This window comes from Vicugna pacos, chromosome 11 (assembly GCF_048564905.1).
Source record: "Vicugna pacos chromosome 11, VicPac4, whole genome shotgun sequence".
In the NCBI taxonomy this organism is placed as follows: Eukaryota; Metazoa; Chordata; class Mammalia; order Artiodactyla; family Camelidae; genus Vicugna; species Vicugna pacos.
The window spans coordinates 38,199,102-38,225,576 of record NC_132997.1 but is presented as its reverse complement, the minus strand read 5'-3'; the positions used below and the strand labels follow the sequence as shown (position 1 = coordinate 38,225,576).

Sequence of the window (26,475 nt, the reverse complement as noted above, 5' to 3'; positions counted from 1 at the left end):
CTTGCTGTCATACGTGAGGACCTGTTGTCAAATCCAAGGTCATGAAGATTTACCTTGATTTTTTTTAATTAAATTTTTATAGTTTTAGCTTTCATGTTTAGGTTGTCAATCCATTATATTGTGTGAGGTCAGGGTTCAGCTTCATTCTTTTGCATATGGCTATCCACTTTTGTAAGCACCATTTGTTGAAGAGCTCATTTTTCAGTGAACAGCCTTAGCATCCTTGCTGAAAATCAAATTGGTCATAGATGTGTGAGTTTGTTTGGATTCTCAATTCTATTCCATGGGTCTATATGTCTAATCTACTGCTACTGCTACACTATTTTGGTTACTGTAGCATTGTACTCAGTTTTGAACTTGGGAATTGTGAGTTGTCCAAATTTATCCTTCTTTTGAGATATTGTTTTGGCTATTTAGCGTCCTTTGCAATTCAATGTAGGGGAATCTTGTGTGTGCAATTCCATGTGAACTTGAGGATTAGCTTTCATCACTGAGTGTGTTGGTTGTGGGCTTTTCATAAATGTCCTTGATCATGTTGAGGAAGTTGCTGTTTGTTCCTAATTTTCTGAGTGTTTTTATTATGAAAGGATATTGGATATTGTCAATTTTTTTTTCTGCATCAGTTGAGGTGATCTTTTTTGCCTTTGTCAGTTGATATGGTATATTACATTGATTGGTTTTCTTATGTTGAACCACTCACATTCCTGGGATAAATTCCACTGAATCATGGCATATAGTCCCTTAATTATGCTGTTAGATTTGGTTTGCTGATGTTTTGTTGAGGATTTTTGCATGTATATTCATAAGGGATATTGGTCTGTAGTTTTTTCTTTGTGTGGCTTTGTATCAGGGTAATGATACGGGCTTTCTTACGGTTCCCTGAACATGCCAGATGTGCTTCCACCCTGGGATCTTTTGCACAGACTATTCCCTTTGCTTGAAATGCTTTTCCCCTGGATATCTGCATCCCCTCTTTCAAGTCCACACAAATGTTACCTTCTCAAAGAAGCTTTCCCTGCCACCCAAATTAAAATTGTGAATTACTTCTCTCCTAAACCCTAGCACTCTTGATTCTCTGCTCTAATTTTTTCTTATAATAGCACTTAAGATCTTTTTTCATAATATATAATTTCCTTATTCATTATTATATTAAAATATTATAATAATATAGTACATTATATGATGATAATAAGTTTTATAATTTATAATTTACCTATTTATTATGTTTGTCTTTATTGTCTATACCCCTCTTCTCACATCCCAGGTACGGGTTTTTAGATGTGTCCAGAGTTCCTGGAAAATATTTAGGTCAATAAATCTGTTCAGTTGAATTGGATAAATTAACACAAATGTTAGAAGCACACCTGGCACCGTAGCCATTGTGAGGGCCGGTGGTGCCAAGAAAAATATCACCATGGGTTGTGAAAGCAATGCCAGGGACAGGATGTTTGAAAATCAAGTGTTTGTAATTTAGGATTAGTCTTGTGGGGTTTTTTTTCCTTTATTTTTCTTTTTATTGTTATTTTTCCAATTTACATACAATAAGAGTCCCTTTCTTGGTATGTATAGAGTTCTGTGGGTTTTAATTCATGTGTAGAGTCATGTGACCACCACCATAATCAGGATACAGAACAAACAGTCCCATTTCCTTAAATTCCTGAATGTTGTCCCTTCTTAGTGAAACCTTGTTTCTACCCCCAACCTCTGGCAACCACTGATCTATTTCTATAGTTTTGTCTTTTACAGAACACTGTATAAATGCAAGTATACAGTGTGTTATCTTTTGAGGCTAGCTTTTCAAACTCAGCATAAGGCCTTTGAGATCAACCCAATTTGTTATATCAGTAGTTCATACATTTTTATTACTGAGTAGCATTCCTGGTCTATTGTGAAGTGCCTACACATTTTGGATGGTATGCATCCTTTAATCATTATGCAACATAACCTGTTTATTCCTGGTAATTTTCCTTGCCCAGAAGTCCACTTCCTCTAAGACTGACAGCACCACACCAGCTTTCTTTTGATTAGTGTTAGCATCATATATTTTTTGCCACCCTCTTATTTTAGCTTATCTATATCATTGTATTTCTTACAGATAGCGTATATAGTTTGGTCTTTTTCTCCATTCTGACAATAGCGTCTATTGTATGTAGATCATTTATACTTAATGTAATTTTTGATGTGTTTGGATTCAGGTCTACTATTTTATTATTTGTTCCCTCTTTTTTTATTCCTCTGTTTCTCTTTTCCTACCTTTTTGTGGATTACCTGACTATATTTTAGTTTTCCATTTGAGTTTATCTATTGAATGTCTCTGTTCGTCTAGTCTTTTTAGTGCTTGCTCTAAGGATTACAATATACTTACTTAACTTTTAAGAGTCCACTTAGAATTAATATTTTCCTACTTTAAATGGAATATATAAACCTTACCTCTCTGTGGGTCCTCTTATCCTTCTTTATTTTTGTTGTGGTTGTTGTATGTGTTATATCTCATGTGATTTTGCTTTCAGCCATTGTACAGATTTTAAGAACTTAAGAGAAAAAATACTCTATGATATTTATCCAAATATTTACTATTTCTGTTGCTCCTTTTTCATTCTTGAAATATCAAGTCTCCTTCTGTTATTATTTCCCTCTCATCTGAAGACCTTTTAGGACTGTTTTTAGAAAAAAATCTGATGGCAGGAAGTTCTCTCTGTTTTCCTTTATCTGGGAATATATTTATTCTGCCTTTATTTCTGAAGAATATTTTTGCTGCATAGGAAGTTCTGTGTCTTTCTTCTCAGTACTTTAGAAATGTTGTTCCTCTGCCTTCTGATTTCTCATGAGAAAATCCACAGTCATTTAAAATGTTGTTTCTATATGTGTAATATGTTGTTTTCCTTTGGCTGTTTTTAAGATTTTTTCATGGTCTTTAGGGTTTAACAGTTAATTATTATGTACCTGTGCATAGATTTCCTTGTCAATTTTGGTGTTTTGCTAAGCGTCTTGAATCTTTAAGGTTATATTTTTCACCAAATTTGAAGAAATAATGTTAAAAATTTCTGAATATATATATTTTTTCTTTTTACGCCACACTCTTTCTCCTCTCCTGAAACTCCAGGGACAGAAATGCTGGATCCTTTGGTATTATGACACATGACCTTGAAGCTTCGTTATTTAAAAAAAAAATTTTACTTCTTATTGTTCAGACTGGGCAGTTTCTATTGATCTATCTTCAAGTGGAACCCTTTCTCTCTCATCTCATTCTTTTGTTCTCATTCAGTGAGATTTTTAAATTTGTTACTGTATTTTTCACTTCTTAATATTCTTTTTGATTCTTTCTCATTGCTTCCATTTCTGTACCAAGGCTTCCTGGTTGTTTGCACACTTCAAAAGTATTCGCCTTTATATCTTGGAGTTTGGTCAATAATAGCTGCTTTCGTTCTCAGCCGGTAACTCCAGCATCTGCGTCATCTCAGACGTGACATCTGTTGATGATCTTTTTCCACGTGAGATACTGAGATTTCCCAGATTTGTTCTATGCTAAGTAATTTCATATTGTATCCTGGACATTTTGAATATTATACTCCAGCTCTTGCGTCTTCTGGAGAAAGTTGATTATTTTGTTTCAGGCAGGCGATCAGCCCAGTTAGGTTCAGGTCACAAGTTCTTACCCACCTAACTTGGACCGTATTTCCAGTGTCAGTTCAGTTTTCAAAGACTTCGCACAGCGAGTTGATCTACCCACAACCGCCTCAGGCAGGAGCCAGTCTGGGATAGTGGTTTACCCCTGAGCTTAGTTTTCAAAGCCTTTAGAATGTGGTTTTGGGTCAGATCTACACATACACAGGTCAGAATTGAGCCCAGAGGGTGATACACAACTTAGCGATCTCACTTTCTTAGACCTCTTGCTCTCCGTTGTCTCCCCAATACTTTCTGGCTCCCTAGGTCCCCTTCCTTTTCCTCTGTCTAGAAAGCTGGGGGTTTAGTTTTCTTGCTCTGCCATGCACTTCCTACCATAGCATCTGTCTCTGCGGCCAAGCAGGGAGAGGAAAAAGAGAGACCAAAGCACTGGGGATTTCACCTACTCTCCTGGGACCAGAGTTCCTCTAGTCAGAGAGAGAAACTGACCTCTCTTCCCTAAGAGTTTCAGGTGCCTGCCTGGCTGCTGCTGCTGCTGTGGAGTCTTCTGGAGGTGGGGGTGGAAGAGAGTAGAGAAACTCAACGCAGACAATGCCGGGGATCCTCCTCCGTGGTCTGTGACCTGTAGGAGCCTCCTTTCCTGCTCCTCACACCAGGGGCGGAGCCTTTTCTTGGAGCTCTGTCTGTCCTGTCCACACGTGGGGCACAGCTCTCGCTCCCTGTCCACCCGCACCAGGGGGAAGCTGGAGGGGGAGGCCCCGGGAAACTCGTTGCCAGCTGCGTGGTGCTTTGGGTTTGCTTTCCTTCTCTGCCACCATTTGCTCTTCGGAGCCCTCAGAGAGCTGCTCATGTGTTCTATCTGGGTTTTCAGTTTCATTCAGTGGCGAGGACAGAGTAGGGTCACCATCTTGAAGGGATCCAGAAGTCTTTGTGTGTGTGTGTGTGTGTGTGTGTGTGTGTGTTTAACATAAAATGAGAGCATCTCCATCTCCCACATATCTGGAGAGAAGGGAGAGGCCGAGGGAACTGACTTCCATTGGGCATTGACCCTGTGCCATGCAGTGTGCCTTAGCGCATGTGGCGTTATTCTGTGACTCTAGGTGGGACGTATGGCACTGTTAGCTCTGTTGTACAGTTGGGGGAAGGTAGGCTCAGATTAATTAGTTCAAGGTCAGGTAGATAACAAGTGGTACACTAGGATGTGTATCCTAGCTTGTCTTACAAAGAGCCGGCAAGTTCCGTGGAAAGCGGAAGAGACTGGAAGGCTCAAATCTGAAGTCCTGCTTCCCTTCCCCTCTCTGCAGGGTGGATGACGGCGACGCAGTGATCATGCACCCCGGGGTCCTGTGCATCATGGTCAGCCTGCTGCCGCGATTGTACCATGAAGATCACCCTCAGGTGACTATCGATGAACCCATGAGCTTGTCTTTTCCACATGATTTATCTTTTAAGCTTTTCTGCCCAGACTCCTTTTCCCATTTTGCCTTTGCCTCCAGTCCCCTGTATTAGCAGAGCCTCCCTCATGAGGCGCCTCCTGTCAGTGGGTCTGAGACCCTTGACTGAGTTCTGCCCACCCTTCCGTGGCCACTCAAAGCAGATCGCTTCTTTTGGTGAAGTGACCTTCTGAAGACAACAGTCAAACAAAAACCCAATGAAATGATTTCTCTTCTTGAGGCAGATCCCGAGTGCTACGTACAGTGCTGGGCATTGGTGGGTCCCCCCTTTATTCATCCATCCCTTGGATACTGGCTATGACCCTGGCTGGTGCTCTGTGTAGCATGTGCAGAGCTAACCTGATGAGCACTGTCCAAGGAGCCTGCATCTGTGGTGGGGACTGGGAGGTGGTGGTAGGGCAGACAGACTAAATAAATAAGCTCATAGATGAATATACAATCACAAATTGTGACAAGTGATATTAAGGGGGAAAAACAGGATGCTGAGAGAATAATGGGAATGGAAGTTGGGGGAGACCCAGTTAAATCTAATTTAGATAAAAGGGTGGAGGTCAGGGACGCCATCTCTTAGATGGTGACACTGAAGCAGAGCCCTGAGAGGTGAGTAGCAGTTAAGGGGGTGGGAAGGAGCCTCCTGCAGGCTGCTGAGGGGGAGGAGCAAAGGGGGAGAGTTGGAAGGGGGCAGGTGGAGGAGGGCTGGGGTCCTGCCAGGGTGCGGGCTTTTATCACAAGGGCAACACGAAGCCTCACTCAAGTAAGTGGAGGAGGACACGATCAGGTTTTTGTATGAAAATCTCTCGGGCTGTGTCGTGGAGGGTGGCCTAGGAATGGGGCTGTGTGGAAGGGAAAGGGGACAGCAGTTAGGAAGCCCCGTCCACAGTCCAGGTGACACACAGTGAGAGCTTGCTTAGCATAGCATCTTGAAGAGAAAGGAGTCAAGAGACCTATTCGTATATAGCGTCACAGGCCTGGAGATGAACGGGGTACAGGGAAGAGGGAGGAGACACGGGCAACTCTCAGTTCCCATTCCGGCAGCACTGTTGGCTCCACCGCAGCGAGGCACAAGCTTGTACGAGGAGTGGGAGCATCGAGTGGCAGAACGAGGTGGATTCTGAGCGAGTGCTCTCAGTTTGCAAATGTGTTCTTCAGAGGTTCTGAGAAAGAAGCTGGGAGAGTTGAGGAAGCCCTGGGAAATGTACACTTGAATCAGCAGCAGGTGAAAAGAAATTACTTGACCTGAGCATCTGCCATGTTCCAGGCATGGTGCCAGACCATTTCACTGATTATTTGCCCCCATAGATGCTTGGTCAGGAGTATCATTGTTCCATTTTAGCCATTGGGAAAGAGAGTCTCAGACGATTTACACGCCTTTAAGGATTCTGAGTTGGTGGACCTGGTATTAAATGTGGTCCTACCTGGTGGCAGGTCTGGTCTTTCTCTTGCACAGCGCTGGCTTCTATAGTAGAATGGGGGTTCACGGGGGTGCGGGTCCAGCTTGTCTTTGTCCAGGAGTTAAGAAGGAGGTGATATGTTTTAAGAAGAGATGATAACTACAGTTGAGCCTTGACCAACATGGGGGCAGATTGCAGGGTCACACATCTTGGCATTGCACAGTTTTCCAGGTGCAATCACCTGATTGTGAAGATGTCTGGCTTCCTTGGCTGTATTTTGTACCATGCAGTGTACTTGCAATGAAAACAATCAAGCCAGTGGCTTGGACGGTCTTAGCAGCCACACGGTTGGCTGATGGACACGTTGTGCAAAACTCTACAGTGAGGATGACTGCTGAATGTCTGCTGGTGCATCAAGACTGTGGATGAGCCGCAGTTCATATCACCTCTGCGAGTTGTCACGTTAGTGTGTGGGGAAGAACTTTCCCTCATCCTGCAATGGTAATTGGATAGGTGAAGCACGCAGAGACTTCCACTTGGTGGGATACTGTTCCTCTATTCAGGTCACCGTACGTAACTTAGGAAAAGTCTATTTCTCGCACGCTGTCTCTCAAATACCAAATGAAATGTAGCAGGGCATTTTCTCAGGTATTTTCTGCAGACAGCAAATCAGCAGCTATTAAAAGTTGGATAATTACAGTAATTAATTTCTGAAAGGGGGAGTGGGAACGCTCATAACAACAAATAGAATAGTAAATCAAATGAGAAATGAGACCCACACACAAAAAAATGCTGAATCGAAACTGACTGCAGGACTGCAGATTTTGATGCAGAGAAAGAAGTCTCAGTAGGTGGCAGTGTTACTAAAAAGATGGGCTGTGAGTTCGCGCCCACCTGCCTTTGGGTGAGCCGGAAGCCTCCCAGCGTCTCTGTACTCTTACCACTTTACATTCCTCAGACGCTCTTCCTACCTTATGGAAGAGAAACTCATGGCTTTCCAAGGTTCAGATATCATTCTAGAAACAATGACTTAGCTACATAAATGGGTTGTCAAGATTTATTTCTCATTGAGGCCCCATTAAATTTATTCTGTTCACAACCAAGAGGTTTTTTTTTTTTTTCCCCTCTCCAAAATGCTAACAATGTGAACTGCTCTTGGAAACAGATAATCCAACTGATTTTTTTTTTTTTGGCTCTGTGTCATCGTCAGTATTAAAATTGGACTGTAGGAATTTTGTTGTGAACATTGCCGTCCTAAGTGCAAGGCGGAAGTGGAGTTCAGCTTGGTTCTCTTGGAGCTGAGTTGGCCTGAGGAAGAAATTACTATTTGGAAAGAAAGACCTTTTCTCTTTCCAGCATGCTTAGCAGCCACGAGGGTCTTGCCGTCGGGACGTGGCTCCAGGCTAGAACTCTGATCAGTACTGGAGGGCTTTCCTGTCCCAGACATCACTGAACATCCACCAGGGATGTGGTTTTTATTCAGGTCTTAGTGGAGGGTTATTTGCTTGTGTGCGTAACAATGGGAACTCATGGGGTGGGAAACCAGGTCCAGTTTATTAGTCGTGGAACTCAGCGCATGTTGGAGCAATCAACGTGATACATTCACTTCCATGAATACTCAACAGCTACTAGGTGCCACTGAGGACTCAGAGGCGAATGTCACAGGAACACAGTCTGAGTTTGAGGATGGGTAGGCAGAAGAGTGGAGAAGATAGCTGAACAACATTTTAACTGTAACAAAAGTTTGCCACACAGAGGTGGGGACACTGGAGCTAGACTTTTACAGAAAAGACATGTCTGCACTGGATCAGGGGGAGGAGGGAGGGATGAGGCACTCAGACACAGAGAGAGGCTCACATGAAGATGCCCATTTGGGGACTTTGAATCTTTCAGCTGGGCTGAGGTGGACCATGCTGGTAGAAAGGCAGTGAGTAGGGCAGGAAAGGTTGCTCTAAGTTCAGTTCTCTTAGGATGGTATTCATGGTACATAGTGAAGGGCCTTGAATTCCATCCTAAGAGAACTGAACTTTATAGAGTTGCCTCCATTGTCGTTGTCATCACCATCATCACCGTTACCACTATGTTTAGGGAGCACCCACTACATGAGGGCAGAGTTCAGGCTCTGAAGACAGCAGACTTTGGTCAGATCTCAGCTCTGCCCCTTAACAGTCATAGAACCTTGGGAAATTATCTAACCTTAGCCTCTGAGATCCTACCTGTCTTTGCTATGCTATGGGGAGTATAATGTTATCTTCCCCGTGGCATTACTGTGAGGGTCCAGTGAAGCAAGGCAGGAGCGCTTAGCAGGGCGACCAGCACACGTGGCACCGGGAGACGACCTGCTGAATGGCACAGGTACTGCTGGTAGTGGCCGGAGCTCTCCAAGCATCCTACCGTTTAATCTTCATGATAACCCTGCCATGTCCACATGTCCCTTTGTAAAACTGGAGTCCTTTTTCTGATTCCTGTTCCTCTGCTGAAAAATGATGATAGAGTGATTGTCAAACCAATGAATAAGGATCCATCTAATAGTGAAATGGAATGCACTTTGTATTTTTCAGCAGTTTTGAAAAAGCCAGAGCCTGGGCTAAAATGGGTTTGATTGCTCCTTTAGTTTCTATCGCCTTGAAACAAAGCGCTGCCGAGCTGGCAGTAATGGTGCCCTACTTTCTCCTGGTTCTGTGGGTCAGGAGACTAGACAGGCACCGCAGGGACAGCTCGTCTCTGCTCCACGTGGTGTCAGCTGGGCTGGACCATCCAGGATGGTCCTCCACTCACAGAGCTGGCACCTCACAGGTGGCGAGCGGGCTCCAGGGCTGGCTTAACTGGGTCAGATGTCCGCGGCCTTTATTCGAGCTGTTGGGTCGTGATAACCCATTTAATCTTCATAAGAACAATATTCTCACTTTGCAGATGAGGATTTGAAACCTGTAGCAATTAAATGACAGCATTACCATCGTAGCTAAGTGGGATGTCCCTGATCTGAGGCTCTGGGATCCCTGCCACTGTGCCAAGCTGCCTTCCATGGGGCGAAGTGGGAGCCCTGGGTGGGAGGCAGTTGGAAAACAACAGTGTGATAGGACCTGGGCATCAGAGAGACTGTTGTCCATCGTCAGTCTGCAGTGCCCCTCGGAGGGGGGTGTGTTCCAGCTTCCACTGCCCCCGAAGCCTCCCGCACAGTCTAACGGGGCAGAAGGAAGACCCAGCTGCATCTGACTGTCAGCTCGTTTGTGCCTCCGTTTGGAAAGGGCGCCGTTTTCTGGAATTAGCCTATATTTCAAACACATTGAACTAATCATATGGGGTTTCAAATAACTAAAATATTGACAGCAGTAATGGCCTGGGTAGCACTGTGGAAGGGCAGGCTATTTGAAAAGAGCCATTTCCTCCAACAAGGAAATGGATGAAGGAGGAGTCTTGCTTTGTTAAATTGTAACACATTAGAAGTTTCAAATACATTGAATTTCTGTTTTTATGCTCTTTCGTTCTGAACCCCATCCCCTAAGTATTTCTATTGTTCCCAAGTGGACAAATCTCAGATCCTGATCAAAATCCAGATGACTTCTTAGGGTAGCCTCTGAGGTAGAGCAAGTGAACATAACCTGGCATGGAGATTGAAGAGCATGGAGAGAAAGCTCCGATGGACGTAGAGGGGTGGGATGGAAGCTGACGTTGACAGGGCGAGCGCTGGGCCAGTGACCTGGCGGCCTGGCTTCTAGCCCCTCTCACCATCATCATTCTGTGACTTACGCTTCCTTTCTCTGCACCTCAGTTTCAGCTACTCAGAGATCTGGCCTCGATCACAGGGGTTGCAGATTCAATGTCTTGGGGCCAGAGGGGTAAAGTTAATACGTAGGTGTAAACTGCGGGGAATGGTGTGCCCGCGGCTCTGGGGAGGGGTACCTGCCCTGCCTAGAGGTACTAACGTCTAACTGGGGGGAAATAAAAGAGAAGCAAAGGCAAACGACCTCCACCAAATAAAACACTTCTGTAGACCATCAGTTTATGCCCCTTTATGAGACACTAAGTGCCCTTCCTTGTAATGTGGACGTGATGCAGTGTTAGAATCATGGGCTTTGGCATGAGACCTGGGCTAGGGCACCAGTTACGCTGCTGCTCGATAGCTGTGTGGCCTTAGGGAGTTGATGCAGCCTCTTCAAGGCTCAGTGTTCTCATCATCATACTTTCCCATTGAGAGGAGTAACGGGCAGGGTGGTTGTAAGTATGCAGCATACGGTGTGTGCTCATCAGACGCTGGTCCCGCCAGACCCCCTACCTTTCTCTCCTGGCTTTGCCACTCTGCTCCTAGGACTCTGAGCCACAGTATATAAAATTTTGGAAATATTAAAATGAAAGGGAACACATTTTAGGGATATTTCGACTGGCATTACAATCGATAAATTAATAACACCATTGACGTCAGACTGTAAATATCCACTTATGAATCAAAAGGCTGAGTCCTCTCTTCTGCCTGGTTTGCGCTTTATCTGTGACCTGGGTGAAGCTCAGATGTTAGACAGCATGAAGTGGGGAGGAGTTACCCCTCGGGTGACAAATAGGGAGGGTCCCTACTATCCTGAGCAATAGATCAGAATGCATTGAGTCAGAATTCAGCAGAGATAGTCATGCTCATGCATTAATGCACGCACACACACACCCATACACACGCATCGGGTGGGGGAGGACAGAATCGCACGTGTGAAAGGGCCCTAGGAAGTTTAGTGCAAGGTTAGTAATAGTCCCAGTTCAGGCGGGGGCACTGCTGTGGTGAATTCTCTTTGGGGCTGTATTTACAGAAGTATAGTGCCCAGCTAAAGGGAGGTGATGATCCCACCAACCTTTTAATACGCCACAACTGTGTTTGTCTAGAGGCACGAAACCAGAGTGGTGAAGGGCTTGAAAAGCCCCCTTGGTCGTGGGAGGATTCATCAGCAGATCTCAGGGTGTGTAGCCTAGAGGGAAAAGACTGGGAGCATAAGACCTGGGCGAATCCTTGCTTCTTGGTGGTGGAATGATGGAAGACAAACACAGACCAGCTAGCAAAATAGTGAGAAGTCTGGGCTCCACATGAGGACACACCCGCTGAAACTGGGTGGACAGCTGTGAAGGTCATGAACAGCTCAGCGCTGGGTGTTCTGAGCAGGGTGCTGGGTTTGCAGTGGAGACAGTTCGGCACCTGGACCAGCACTGGGCTTGATCACCCTATGATCCTGACGGGCCCTGAGAGTCCATGACTTGGGGATGTAGCCATGGGTGAGGCTGCATGTACCGGTGACATCCACCTGGCCTCTCCAGATGGTGGAAATGGTCCAGTCCACTTTGGTGTAGTTCATGGCAAATACTGTGTGCCGGTTACTAAGTTCAGGTGACCCCTGTGTGGGGCAGAGCCATGAGCACTTCATTTTTTCCTACAAGTTTTGAGGGGATGGCCTAAGACATGATGGGATGGGCACTTAGAGTCAGCAGTTTTGATTGGCTTTGCAAGGGCCCAGTTCTAGGCTGATTCCACTCCCCCACACTCCTGACCTACGGGAGGCTGGAGGTGCTATTGCTCACAGGACCCACAGGATAAAGGGCAGCCCTGAAACCCGGATCTGGCTGGTGCTCTGCGAGCGTTAGCACCCAGCGATGAGTTAGCCTGTGGAGCAGCTCTCCTGATTTAAATCCCTGTCCTACCACTCAGTGTGTAATATCAGCAGGCTGTAATCTCTCTGGGCCTCAGTTCCCTCATCTGTAAAATGGGATAATAGTAATATCTAGGACATGGTGTTTCTGTGATGTTGAAAGGAGCTAGTCCATGCAGGCACTTAGAAGAGTGCCTGCCGACAGCGGGCGCATGGGGAGATCAGCTCCCATCACTAGTGGTGGGACTGGAGAACAGGGCAGGCGTATGTTCCTGCTCTGGTGCTGAGCTGGCGTGACGCGTGGTGGCCGTGCAAACCGCTGCTTGGGTGGGAGGCATCTTCCTGATACTGGGTGAGAAAAGAAGACTGCAACTAAAAGGGGTTAGTATTCTGAAAACACTTGCATCCTATAAGAAAAAGTGCTTCCCCAGGTGCTGTTTCTGTGGATGCCCAGCAAAACATACCGGGGAGGGAGGTATTTCCATTAGCCTCATTTTAAAGCTAAGGAAGCTGAGCCTTAGAGAGAGTGAGTAACTAGCCCAAGTTTCCCATCAGTTAGTGTCAGAGCAGCGTGGGTACCTACTTCAGGGTAGATACTGGTCTCTCTTAAAAGACTGGTGTTTACTTCGGCCAAAGCAGTGGCCAGGGGATCCTCCGGGGAAGTGAATCCCTCCCTTTCTGAGCTGCCTGAGGACACCGCGGCCACAGGTGGGAAGGATTCTGGCCAGAAGGTGGTGGGGGTCTCTTGGAGTCCTCTGTTGGGCTCCATTGCTCTGGCTGTCGTCGGGTGAGGTGGGGGGGCGTGTCCAAGGTGATGGAAACTCTCCACGGATGTTCCAGGTTCCAGGCCGTGCAGGAGTCTCCTGGATGGATGTTTACAGCTGCTTCCCCTGGTGATGTCTTCATGCTGCATCTCAGGGCTGACCACAGGCTCCCTGCAGGGGAGGGGCTTGGAGGCAAGGCGGGTGACTGAGCCCGGCTGACCACTACCTGCGATCCCCAGCTTTTCCCCGAAAGGCCATGCTCACTCTCACCCCGTGGCCTTTGCACATGCGGTTCCCTCTCCCAGAAAGATCATTTCCCCTGCTAGCCTGGTTCTCTCTTCATTATCCTTCAACATTCAGTTGGCACATCACCTTTTCTGACCGCCCTCTGAGCCCTCTGGGTCAGGTGCACCTGCACGTCCTAGAACACTTCATCCCCTTGTGTTTACACTTACTGGGCTGCTCTTGTGTTTGAGGCACAGAGATAGGTGCTAAAGATACAGGATGAAGTGTCATTTCAGGCAGCAGTGCACAGTTCATGATCGATAGGTGGATAGATAGAGACATCTGTCATAGTGTGGTATTTATAATGATTGAAGCATGGACACAGTGCTGCTTTGGAAAGTCAGAAAAGTTGTCTTCAAAGAGAGGATGTGTGACTTGTCTCGAGTAATAAGTAAGGCCTCAGCAAAGGGATAGGATTGGAGGGGACATTCTCAACTTCGGGCAAAGGTTGTGGTGTATTTAGCAAAGGGTGAGAATGTTACTGGAATAGAGCACAGGGGGGACCAAAGGGGAGGATGGGCAGTAACATTGGAAGGAGACAATTATTTTATAAATACAAGATCCTAGGAATACCAGGAAGTATTGGCCATCATATGTGTGTAATTCATAAAAGGAGCAGAAGATTTAGAGCAGGCACCGACACGCATCTTAGTCTTAGTTGCAAACTTATACAAGTGCATCAAGGAAGCCATGCCTTAGACATGGATTCTACTGATTCAATGAGGTTTGGACCCGCTCACATCTAAACCAAGATCACAGACTCCCTTGCCTACAAAGCCTTGTGGGCACCACAAACGAGTGTGTTAGGCTGGTGGGGACTGTGCAAAATGGAAAGTTTACACCCATATAAAGAGAGAACTAATTCTAAGAAAGGAAAGATAAGACCCACAACTTGTCAAATAAAACACGTCTGTGGGTCCTGTCTACCCGTGACACCCCTGAAGAGTTGAGGTCACTTAAGGTGTATCATCTCTCTTCCAAAATCATCAAATAAAGAACATTTTGACCAATTGGAATAAGCGACTAATCTGGATTTGAGTAGCTCAATTGAAGTTCCTAGTTCTTTCTACGTGTCTAGGGGAAGCAGACGCTGGTCATCTGATGGTTTTTAGTCTCCATCAGGACAATGTGATTAATACCCAGAAGACACACTCCGGAGTGATGTAGCCAAAGCCCACGCCTCCTTGGAGGGACCCACCCCACCAGGACCCAGCCATGTTAATCTGGACCAGGAGGGAAAGTGGGGAAGGGAAAAGAGATAAAGAGGATTAAACACCCACAGCTGGACAAGGACAGACTTGAAGGCTCAACTGCGAAGTGGAGAAAGCAGAAAGCCCCTACAGGCGGGCCCGCACAGCGCACAGTGCTCTGTGATGATTTGCTTCGCCGGTCCAGCCTGCTGGTGACCCTGAGTGCTCACTGCTGAGTCCTAATTGAACCACCAGCCCCTTCCTGCTTTGGAAGTAATGTGCGTTAGGAAAATCAATCCATTTGTAGGGGGAGAAACCAGCCTGGCTTCCTGCTACTGCTCATGTTTTCACTAAAACCCCATTTTACTGGAACCAACATTGAAAAAAACCAGCACATTTTATTCAAAACAAGGCGATATTGGTATTGACAGAGCTGCAGTGATAATGAGGAAGATCAATTTTCCCTCATCCATTATGGGGTATCGGGCAGTTTTGGAGTAAACTTGTGGCGTCGTTAGACAAGATCAGCATTTCTATTTCTCCCTTTTGAAAACTTTTTCTTTTATTCTTTTTTTTTTTTGCATATTTAGATTTTAAATATTCCTGCTCTGATGAGAAAAAAAAAAAGCAAAAACAATGACAACAGAAAAGAAAGCCAAAAGTCCCCAAAGCAATAAGCGAAGAGCTGGTAATAAAAACTGGAGATCGTAGACATTTCTTTTTAATTTTATTAATAATACATCACGATGTTATTTTTGCATCTTGCTTCATGCAGACTGTCTCCCCAACTCTCACCCCAAATTAAAAGACCGCAGTTACCAAGTAATCCAAGTTCTGGGAGAGGAAGAGTTCTAGGCAAGAGGGTGGAAGCGGCTTTTCTGTTTTGAGAAGAGTGGAGAAGGAAGACGGAGGTACAGGCTCTTTGGCTGCAGAAAGGGTTGCTTACAGCATCAGAAGAAAGATCTGGGGAAGGGAGGCAAGGAGGTTGGGTACATTTCCACGTGGAATTGCTTCTTAAAGTGATGGAATTGTTTAGTGCAAATTAGAGCTGTCATTTCTTCCTTCTGTTACTGGTTCCTGTTGGCTTACACATTGTCCCTCTACCAGCTCGGGCTGGCTGACCAGGTACCACAGTGACAGGGAAGGAAACTGTCTTAGTGTACTTGGATCACTGTCATGAAATACCATGGACCCAATGGCTTGCAAACAACAGAAATTTATTTCTTACAGTCTGGAGGCTGGCAAGTTCAAGATCATGGTGCTAACAGACTCAGAGTCTGGCGAGGACACCCTTCCTCACTCATGGCATTCTTTACACTGTCCTCACAAGGTGCAAGGGAGGAGGGGCTTTCTGGGGTCTCTTCTATAAGGGCACTAATCCCGTTCAGGAGGGCTCCACCCTCATGACCTAAACACCTCTCAAAGGCCCCACCTCCAAATACCATCACACAGGGGATTGGGTTTCAACATATGAATTAGGGAGGGGGCACAGACATTTGGCCCATTGCAGGGACCACCCTCTTTGAGTGGTGAGAGCTCTCCTTGACATCAGTGATGCTGGCAGAATAACAGATAACGTATCTGGGAGTGGTCCTCCTGAAAAAAACCATTCTAATGTAGTTTAAGTTTTAAACTAAAATTAGGATAGTCTACAATTTTAAGTTGAAATTATCACTGAAGATAGTGTAATGATGGAAATTTCACTGAATGCCATCCGTCTGAGGCAGGAGCTATAGGTGTCATGCTTCTGGAAGGTGGGGAGGACAGGAGGGTGAGCTGTGTGACCCCTTCATGTTTTAAAAAAAACCTAGAAACTGATGATAAACAGTATAAATAGGTTTCACCATAAATTTTAATCCTTGAAACATATGCTACAAAACTGTGTTCATAGCCTGTGGAAGAATGTCATCTTACTAATTTCTGCCCCTTTATGATGTAGACGTGCTTTTGACCATCTCTGGGCAGTGTGGCCTCAAATGACTGCATGTGTCGGGAGGTGATGGTGGAAAGAGGTGATTCTGAGCGTGGGGTCTGTAGTCAAAGCTAGGCTCTGTCCTTACTGTGTGGCCTGGATAATTCTCCTCTCTGGGCTCAGTTTCCTTATCTGTAAAATGGGGATAGTAATAGTAACACCGCCCCTGCCACACACAGAAGATTCCTCACAGGGGTGGCATTAGCTATACATGTCAGAATGCTTGGACCAGGTGTGACACATCCGAAATATCCAGGAAATGGCTTCATGACAGGGTAGATTTTGGCCCCGGAAGTAGATACCGGGATTGGACTCCTTTCTGACTCCAAGAACTCCATGAAATGTGCGAAGCTCCCCACTCTCAGACAGTAAATTCTCCGCCAGAGCATGTCTCCCACTGCGCTGAGACTCCGCCCTCACCTGTCTATGATTCCCTTGACAGCGGGCACATATTCACCTTGAAATGCCTAGCACTTCACCTGAATCTTGACATTGAAAAGGCCCTTAACAGTTGTTGAAGCAAAAGAGGAAGGAAGGGAGGCGGGGCAGTGCTTCACGGAAGCTCCCATGGGGGATGGGGGACAGCTGGTCTGAGACTCCATGGGACCAGAAGCCAGTCTTCATTTGAAAGAGGTTTCTCACGTAAGTGCCTTTATGGTGACATTGGTGGGCTAACCTAGACGCGATCTACATCATCACAGATCTCTTGTCTTGAAACCGGACCCTAAGGCAAAGGCGGGCAGTATGAAAAGCAGGCTAGGGCCTCAGGCTGGGTGCCCTGAAGTGGAGCCCAAGACAGGGGTCCAGGTGCATGGGATTTGTGGAGGGAGGGGCTCTGGAGAAGGGGAGTGAGGGAAGCAGGAGGCTGCAGGGGAAGGAGCTGAGTGAAGATGCGCTGTCAGCTGAAGTTGGCTTCAGCCCGAGCCCACGGGGTGGGGCTCTCAACCCTGAAGGGTGTGGCCTCATTGGCTATAGTCTTGTGTGTGTTTATTTGTGCACACTTTTATGTGTGTACATGCATGTGTGGGAGGGTACACACGTGTACGCATACATGAACATATATGCAGAGACGGCGGAGCCCCCAGGCAGGGCAGCTACCTCTCAGGGGAGGCTGACCTCCAGAGGAGGCAGCGGGGATGGGTGCACTCCCCTGGGGAAGGCGGTCTGGGTGGAGCCCCCACAGCCTCCATTGCAGGAAAAATCCGTTAAGATCTAACTGGTCTCCCTCTCATTTCAGACGATCTTATGCAAAGTAAAAGAATATATCCATGGAAGGCGGGAAAGTCCAGGGGTTTATCTTTTATGAAGAAAGGAAAATTGTGATAACAATGTACCTGGCTCAGATATTTGCTGAGCTGACTCTGTGCGCTCTGTTCTGTGGGCTTCGAGGACAGAAAGATAGTGAAGTGACCTGAGACCCAGCAGGGGTGAAACAAGAGAGCCGCTGTCTGTGTGTCTCAGTGTGCTTAGCACAGGGATGGCAAAGGATGGCTGGAGGGCGGGTGGGAGAGAGACAGCCCCTGAGGGGCGAAGCGGAGCACTGGCTTCCTACAGGAGCCATGACTGAAGGGTTTGTGGGCTCTGGGTGTGCTTTGACAGGTGGAGGCGGAGGGGGCTGAAGCTGCCGCAGCCAGCTGTGTGGGTAGCTCCTGCAGGCTGGTCCTCCCAGGAGGACTCCATCATCTAGGCCAGGGGTGCAGACTCAAACACTGAGCCCTGCCAGCGGGGGCGGGGGCTGGGAGGGAGGTGTGGGACCCTCCAGAGGGCACCAGCTCCAGCTGCTCCTCCACAGACTCAGGGTGGCAAACCAGCCTGACCAGATCTTTCCATCTTTTGAGAGAGGCCGTGTGTCTGGACTTCTGTGTAGACTCTCCAGACTTTCAAATGTTAGCAATTCAGAATCCGTTTTAACATCGTGAGGGTCAAACACCACGCGTCTCAGGCACGCGCAGCCTCTCGCCTACCAGTTTGCCGTCTCTGTTTTAAGCCATCTACCTGTTTGGCAGCTCCTGTGAGGAGGGCGTGTCTGAGAGCACCTGGGACAGGAGGAAGCGGCGGGGGGGGGGGGGGGCAGCAGTGAGAACCGCAGGCGCTGCTGGGCCCAGTCTCCTTGCCCCACCGCCAGCTCAAGGCCTAGCCCGGGGCCGACCACGGCAGGCCACAAAACATGCCGACCTCGAGGGCTCACCGCTCTCTTTGGTTCCTTTTAGCTTTCCGAGGAGATCCAGTGCTCCTTGGCCAGTCACATCCAGTCCCTGGTGAAGTCAGAGAAGAACCGTCAGGTCATGTGTGAGGCAGGGATGCTCAGGACCCTCATGACCTCCTGCCATAAGGTCCTGACCACCGGCAGCAGCCCCCTGCAGTCGGGTCTCATCAGGATTTTTGAAAAGCTTGCTTCCCAAGCCATCGAACCGGACGTGCTAAGGTACTGTGTGCCGCGCTTGTGCATAGCGGGCAGTAAGAGGTGCGTGGGGACAGGTGTCCCCGGGCTCCCTCCCCTCTTCCCAGCATTGGACACTACAAGTCTAGGGAGGAGCCTTGCGTCCACAGCAGTGTGCAGCCCACGGAGCAGACGTAGCCCTCCCAAGGAGCTGATGTCTTGGTGGGGGCGGGGGGCAATAAGCAAAGAGTCCTGCCGACAATATAGGAGTGCGCTGGAGGGGATGCTTGGTGCAGAGGGTAGGTCTGTGGAGCTGGGAGGTCCACAGCTGGGAAACTGGGCATAAAGAGAGGGGCTTCAAGGGGGGCTTCCCAGCCTGTGCAGATGTTCACCAGACTGGGAGAAGAGGGAACCGGGCATGTAAAGATGCCCTGCTGAAAAGGGTGGGGGCTGTGAGGGCCTGCCTGCAGAGAGGCCAGACCACAGGAAGCTCGGCTGGCATGAGGGGCAGGGACTGGGACTCCTGACAAGGAGGGGCACAGAGACAGTGCCGTTGTATCCTGTGGGGCCTTCCCACTGGCAGCCCCTCTGTGAAGCCACATGTTCCCTGGAGAGCCACAGAGGGAGGGGAGATGCATGGGAGGAGCAGACACAGGACAAAAATGCAGAGGAAACAAAGGCTGTAGGAGAGGGTGACAAGGGTCTCTTAAATACCTGGATGATACAGGTGTAGGTGTAGGGAGGGCGTGCCCAGGGCCACACGCCTGCTGGACCGAGTGCCAGGGATGGAAGGTAACTCCTCCAACCAGCAAGCTTGGGACCCAGGGGCCAGGCCAGCCTCTTTCAGCCTCTGTGGGGTTATCAGACAAGGCCACTGTGCTTAATTCAGCTGTTCAGTAAATTCCATTAGAAACTTAAAGTGAGACAAAGTTATTTTTCAACAAAATCCTTTTCTTTTCATGGTCCAGTTTGAGGCTCCTCGCTGGTCACTGGTTAAGTCAGAAACATCTAAATTCATCAGCTCTCTGGTCTGGGTGCCAGGACAGGGACGCCCTGTTTCTGCGTGGCTTGAGGAAGGGGTTTCCAGGCAGAGAGAGGAACACATGGAGGGGGAACCAGAGAACTCTGGGATCTAAGGGCAGCGCTCGGATGAAGCTGGAGGAAACTTCTGCCCGTAAAATGTCTTCAGTCTGTTCCCTTGTTTGTTATGATATTCAGACAGTTTCTAGGTCTTGGAATCCCCCCACCTCCCTCGGCCGCAGCGAAAATTCTCAATTCATCTCATGTGCACAGCGGGGACTCCAGGTGCTCAGGTGAGGAAAAGGAAAGGAGCAGGGGCAGGGTAACGGGATTTAGAAGGGAATATGTGACTGACACGTTGTGCTGTACACCAGAAATGGACACAATATTGTAAACTGAGTATACTTCAGTAAAAAAAAAATTAAAAAAAAGAAAGAGAGAATATGCATTCCTTGTAAAGGAGCCTTTATAGCACCTGGGAAGCAGACAGGTTTTACAGTGATTTTGCCTGCTGCTCAATGGAGCACATGAGGAAAAGCAGGGGGATTGGATCAGTGGTCCTCTGACAAAGCCCAGAACTGGAGGGAGGATGACCCCTACCCCCATAAAGACAGGTGATGGTGAACTTGTACTTGATCCCTTTGGGCTCTGATCACGGAAACAATGACAGGGTTTCCTTTGTGGCACAGCGCCTGCAGGGGTACCCAGTGCTGCCCCTGAACAGAGGTGCAGGGTCAGCTTTCTGCACAGCTCACAGTTCAGGGAGGAGTTAGGGGGTCAGGAGGACAAAGCATTGGCCTGTTATCTGGAAGGATGCTGGTCCAGCATCCAAGGATACTGGATGAAAGATTGACGTGGACACGCTGAATGTAAGATCTCATGGGATGTCTAAGGCAAGGAGGCTCAACTGAAAAGCGATATTGGAGAGTCAGGCTTGGGCTGGCAGCCAGAGGTGGGAGACAGAGCTTTTGAAGAGACAGGCTGTTGCAAAACAGTGTAGAGGTCAGAGGGCCAGGACAAAGCCCCAGTGAGGGTCTGCCGGGGGGCAACCCAAGGACAGCAACAGAAAACAATGTATTGGAAAGGGGTGAGGGACATGCTAGAATTAACAGGAGAAGTTTCTAAGAGAAACAGGTTGTCACCACGGTTCAGTGTTATCAAAACCAGCAAAGGGCTGGGGTTGGGGCGGACCAGGTGGGAGGCTCCGGGTTAGGAAATGCCTGGTGCTCTGCAGGGTTCTCCTCCGGGGCTGTGGCAAAAACGTCAGGGCTGTTGTCAGAAGAGGGAAGGACGTGCTTTGAGCAAAGACACATCTCTTCTGCTTGCCGCCCTAGGGTCGCCGGCGGCAGCCCCAGTGCCTGCTGAGGGTCCTGCGGCGGCTGCCCAGGATGCCAGCCCCTGCCCAGTGGTCACACAGGCCAGCAGGCCCTCGAGGCCATCCCAGGGCTCCACCACTGCCCTTCAGACGGCACTGAGCCTCATTTCCATGACCTCCCCGCGCAACCTGCAGCCTCAGAGGGCGGCCCTGGCTCCGTCGTTCGTGGAATTTGACATGTCTGTGGAGGGTTATGGGTATGTCCGGCTTTCATGTACTTGAAATACACTGTACTAGTTTCCCAGTGCCTAGGGTGAATTACAGCATTGACTACAAAATTGTAGTCCCATCAGCACTCACACTCAGCTGTGGAAAATGTCTGGGTCATGGACACCCTGTCTTCTCAGGGATAGCATCCCCAGCTGCCCAGCCAGGACCCTCTCCTTCCCCAAGTGTGTCTCCCTTCTGGACAGCCCTCCCCGCCAGTCTCCAGAGCAGAATCCTTTCTTAGGGCCATGGTGCCAGCATCAGCCACTTTCTGTCCTTGGGGCCTCAGGGTCTAGGAGGGAGCGAGGCCCCTGCAGAAGGACGGAGGGGGAGACGTCACAGCCAGAGGCTGGCTTGCGGTTCCATGATCTGAGACACTTTCCTGTTTCCAGCTGTTTGTTTATTCCGACCCTGTCCACGGTGATGGGAACCAGCACCGAGTACTCGATCTCCGGAGGAATTGGGACAGGTAGGTGCTTCCCTGGGGGTGGAGCTTGCTGAGGTCCCCTCCTCTTGTCCTGCGAGTAAGTCCTTGAGGAGTCTTGATTTCAGATTTCCACCTGGCATTTACAGAAAGCATGCGTCTTCCTCTTGGTCCTGCATGTCTGTAGATGAGTCATCCTTCCAGTTGGTTGTGCCTCTCTTGGGGCAGGGGTGTCCGGTTCACTGTGTGTCCCAAGGGCCCAGCCCACAGCTCAGTGTTGACGGACTTGGTAGGTGACTTGGTGGCTGAGCCTGGCTGAGTTTGATGCTTTTTGCCGGTGACTGACAGAGGCTGAAAGGGACACCTTGCCCCACCTTATGGCTCTCTCTGGAGAGGATTATGAGTTCTGTGTTGATGGCCATCCGGGAACAAGCCTGTCCTTGACTCGTGTGGGGATCCATTGGGCCTCGGCGTGCTTTGTGCAACCCTCTGCTGAAACCAGGCACCCTCTATTAGGAGAGCCAGGCTCTGGGTTTCTATGGGGGGGTGGAGGGGGTTGCTGAGGAGCCATTGCATTTATGGCCCATCGACGCAGGCTTCCGAGTCTGATTCCACCCATTCGGTGGGGTCAGTGGGCCTTGCCTGGACTGCCAACCTTATTCCGAGGTGGGAGGGCTTAGGTTTCCCTAGATTGGAGCATCCTGTGCAAAGTTCAGCCGAGCTAGGCCGGTGTTCCCCTGCAACATAGCGCACTGCCTGGCCTTAGATCAGCTGACCAGTGGGCCAAGTGGTGACAAACCTCAGGGCCGTGCCCCCTCGCCCCTCCCTTGGCAAGGCCGCATGGAAACACTGGTGGAACAGAACTGGGGACAGGCTTCGAGGATCTTGGCTCAAGTCCTGGCAGGAATATGACTTCTACAAGTGTGAGAAGGGAGGCGAGATCACCCTTCTGTGTGGGGGCATCGTAAGTGGGCATAGGTCAGGCAGGCGCGGTGCTGGCGCACAGTAGGGCCACCCCCGGGCTGAGTCAGAGGCACTGGGAGTCTAGACAGGCTTCCGAAGCAGGACAGAGCCTAAGGGCGTGCTTGTGTTCTGACCCCAGGCGCTGCCAGGTCCTTCCCTCCGCCCGGGGGCCTGACCTTCTCCTGCTGGTTCCTGATCAGCAGGCATGGTGCCGTCTCGGAGGGCCACCCCCTGCGCTTCCTGACCCTGGTGCGCCACCTGGCGCGGACTGAGCAGCCCTTCGTCTGCTTCTCCATCAGCCTCTGCCCGGATGACCTCTCCCTGGTTGTGTCTACAGAAGAGAAAGAGTTTCAGCCCTTGGGTAAGGTGTCGGAGGCCAGTGCCGCTTGGCCCACACTTGGCGGAAATGCGGCTGAGTCAGCAGCTCTTGACATACAAGCCCAGGGGCCCACCCTCCCTCTGTAGTGCTGCTGGCTCGTCCTGGCCCTGCCCTTTAGAGCTCAGCCTGGCTTTCCAAGCTCACCTGCCTTCGATGGCCCGAACCGGCCTGCGATGACCAAGGCCAGTGTGTTATGGCTGCCCCTGCTCTGGTGCGCCAGAGAGGGTCCCTGTTGCTGAGTGAGACACCAGAAGGCCCAGAGACTGGCTTGGCATCCTTCACACACGGCACGGCTGCCTAGGCCCCCTGCCTCCTGGGACTTTGCTGGCTAATGGGCAGTACTATAGAGACCGTCTAGTGAGCATAATCCCAGCAGCCTGACGCCTGGGTTTGAACCCTGGCATTGTGATCTGAGGCAAGTTACCTAACCTCTCTGTGCCTCAGGAGGGATAATATAGGAATCAGGATAGCGCCTAGCTCACTGGGCTGTCATGAAAATGGAATGAGCTAATATTTGTGACAGTCCTCAGGACAGTGTCTGGCACAAGGCAGGAGCTCAAGCAATGATCACTGCTGTTGTCAGTGTTTTACAAGGGGGGGCTCAGCCCTGGGTCCACAGGTGCAAGGCCCGTTCTGCCGGGTGGCCGCAGTGGGATGCCGCGGGTGAGGTCTGCCGTCTGTGTTCTCTTCCAGATGTCATGGAACCCGAGGATGACTCCGAGCCTTCTGCGGGCTGCCAGCTTCGGGTCAGATGTGGCCAGCTGCTGGCTTGTGGTCAGTGGCACCACCTGACTGTGGTTGTCACCAAGGAGATGAAAAGGAACTGTGTGGTTTCCACCTACCTAGACGGACAGGTCATTGGCTCAGCCAAGGTGAGATGGTTCTCCCATGCCTCCTGGCCACGCCACCCCGTAGTGGCCTCAGTTCAGTTCTTTGCTTTCTTTTGGTGGCGGGTTTGGTATCTTATGAAAGCCCCTTGCTGTCCAGAACACTTGGCTGAACTCAGGCTTTAAAATCAAAATTGTAGAATAGATAAACAAGATTATACTGTATAGCACAGGGAAATACACACAAAATCTTATGGTAGCTCATAGAGAAAAAAATGTGACAATGAGTGTGTGTATGTCCATGTATGACTGAAAAATTGTGCTGAACACTGGAATTTGACACAACATTGTCAAATGATTATAAATCAATAAAAAATGTTAAAAAAGAGACATCTTTAGAAACTAGAACGAAGTCACAGAACCAGAGCAGAGAGTAAAACATGGAAATAAGAGTAGCCATGACAATTATATTGTAAGAATAGTCATAAGAGAGTATAAATCTCCAGACTGAACAAAGCAAAGCTTCTCACATTTTAAGGTGCGAATTCCCCAGGGAGGTCCAAGCAGGGCCCTGGGTCCTGTTTTTCTAAGAGGCTCCTGGGCGAGACTAATGTAGCTGGTCTGCGCACTACACTTAGGAGCAAGACACCAGATCTTGCAAAGACACCAACACTTCTTGCCAGGTTTAGAGCAGGAGTGATGAGGAAAGGATGGTCCCCTGCCTAGAGAAGGTAATGGAGTGTGAACACACATAGCTGGAGGAAGCATTTCGCCACCGTCATTTGAGGTCCTGGGGCATAAGGGGGAGGAAGCTGGGAGCTGAGGACCTGGCAGGCATGGTCCAGCAGCCACCATCAAAAGTCCCCGAGGAAGCCAGAGACAGGAGGACCCAGAAGACCACAGAGGGCAGGTGCAGCCAGATTTTCACCTGGGTTCCAGAGACAGCATCTCAACCTAGGCTGCATTCTAAACTCATCTGGAAAGTCTTCTTAAAGTTCTCTTGCACAAGCTGCACCCCAGATCAAATAAAGCAAAATCTCTGTGGGTGGGATAATTTGGTAGTTTTTTCCAAGTTTCCTGGGTGGTTTCACTATGCAGCCAGAAAGGAGACCCTTAGATTAATAGGGTTTCTCATGTCAGTAGTTTGACATTTGGGGCCCAATAATTCTTTGTTGTGGGGACCTCTTCTATATGTATCAGGACATTTAGTAGCATCTGTGCTCCCCAGATGCCATAGCGTCTCCTTCTGCCCAGTTGTGACCACCAAAAGTGTTTCCAGACATTTCCAAATGTCCCTGGGTGGGTAGTGGGGGGAGGTGGGCAAAATCACCCCAGGTTGAGAATCATTAGGTTAGAACAACCTAAATTCTGTGGAACACCTGAAGATGAATTTGATGCTATCTTTTGGTAAAATTGTCTTACCAAAAAAAAAGCAGTGGTTATCAGAGTGAGTCTTAGGAGCATAAAAAAAGGATCCTCCGAACAATTTTTTTTCCACAACCATTAACAATTCCTTCCTTCCCTCATTAAATATTTACTGGACACCTACTAAGTGTTAGATATTGTTTTAGGAGTTAGGAATTGTCCATGCCCAAGAGTGAAACACCTAGGAGCGTGCATATAGTACAAAATGAAAGTTACACTTATTAAGCTTGCAGTCGCAAGAATCTCCTTACCCGATGGTTTTTGAGACGCTTCAAAGAAGCGGAGGTCACTCTATTCTGAATTGGGTGCTGTCAGGAGGAGAGGCAATTAGACGTCTGTATTACCTCAGAACTTTTATCCAGGAGGTGGGAGGAGTAGGGCAGGGCTTGAGCTGTTATTGGAGAAGGAGCGGTGGTCACTCAATATGAGCCAGGATGGAAAGTGTGGTCACTTGTGTGGTTGCCCAGTGTCTTTGTTTTTATCTGCGTAATTACAAAGCTGGCTAGTTTTTGTCTCTTTCACGGAATGTGTTACTATTCTGTCTAGGCTGGTATCCTGTGAAATTGTTCATGTACCTTGAGGCTAAGAGGTTTGTCCTATTGATTTTTGGACCTTTCTTGCGCCTCGCCCAGGGGCTGGCACACAGAGAGCGTGCAATAAACACCTGATGAATCGCCTTGAATTTATAGCCACAAGGAGTAACATGGCCTGGCTGGGAGTGTTGTTCAGTGAATTGGTATATGGATGAACATTCAACTTCATGGGGCCAGCTAAGCCAGAGTCAGTCAGCAGGGAGGTTGGAAGTGGTGTGATGCCTTGAGGTGTGCCCAAAGATGCCCAAAGATGCCATAGCAGATGGCCCAGGGCAAAGTCTGACAGAGTTGACTTTCCAAGATGATTTCACCAAGTCGGGTCAGGCTCAGCATGTGAAATTTAAATGATATAAACGTAAAGGGCTGTGTTTTGATGCAGATGCCTGCTGGGCAAGAACAAGCTGGGAGATCTTTGGTTGGGAGTGATCCCGCTGAATAGCTCTCCTCAAATGTTAGAGCCTTGATTTTACTTCCAAGGGAAGATAAGTTAAATTGAGAAAGGTAGGGAGTATTTTAACAGCTTACATTGAGCAAAACAGTTTAGGGGCATTTTGAGACGTCTTGCGTTTAGAAGTCAG

General features: G+C 48.5%; 1 protein-coding gene across 1 annotated transcript in view; it reads left to right on the top strand.

Moving 5' to 3' along the window:
- The window catches only part of WDFY4 (WDFY family member 4), a 269,557-nt gene that overhangs the window by 71,330 nt on the left and 171,752 nt on the right, over window positions 1-26,475 (top strand). The window contains exons 13-19 of the mRNA XM_072971154.1: window positions 4,929-5,022; window positions 18,515-18,729; window positions 19,903-19,997; window positions 21,039-21,276; window positions 21,679-21,755; window positions 22,813-23,034; window positions 23,746-23,924. Of these exons, the coding sequence (XP_072827255.1) occupies window positions 4,929-5,022; window positions 18,515-18,729; window positions 19,903-19,997; window positions 21,039-21,276; window positions 21,679-21,755; window positions 22,813-23,034; window positions 23,746-23,924 (1,120 nt within the window). The remainder of the gene's footprint in view (window positions 1-4,928; window positions 5,023-18,514; window positions 18,730-19,902; window positions 19,998-21,038; window positions 21,277-21,678; window positions 21,756-22,812; window positions 23,035-23,745; window positions 23,925-26,475) is intronic.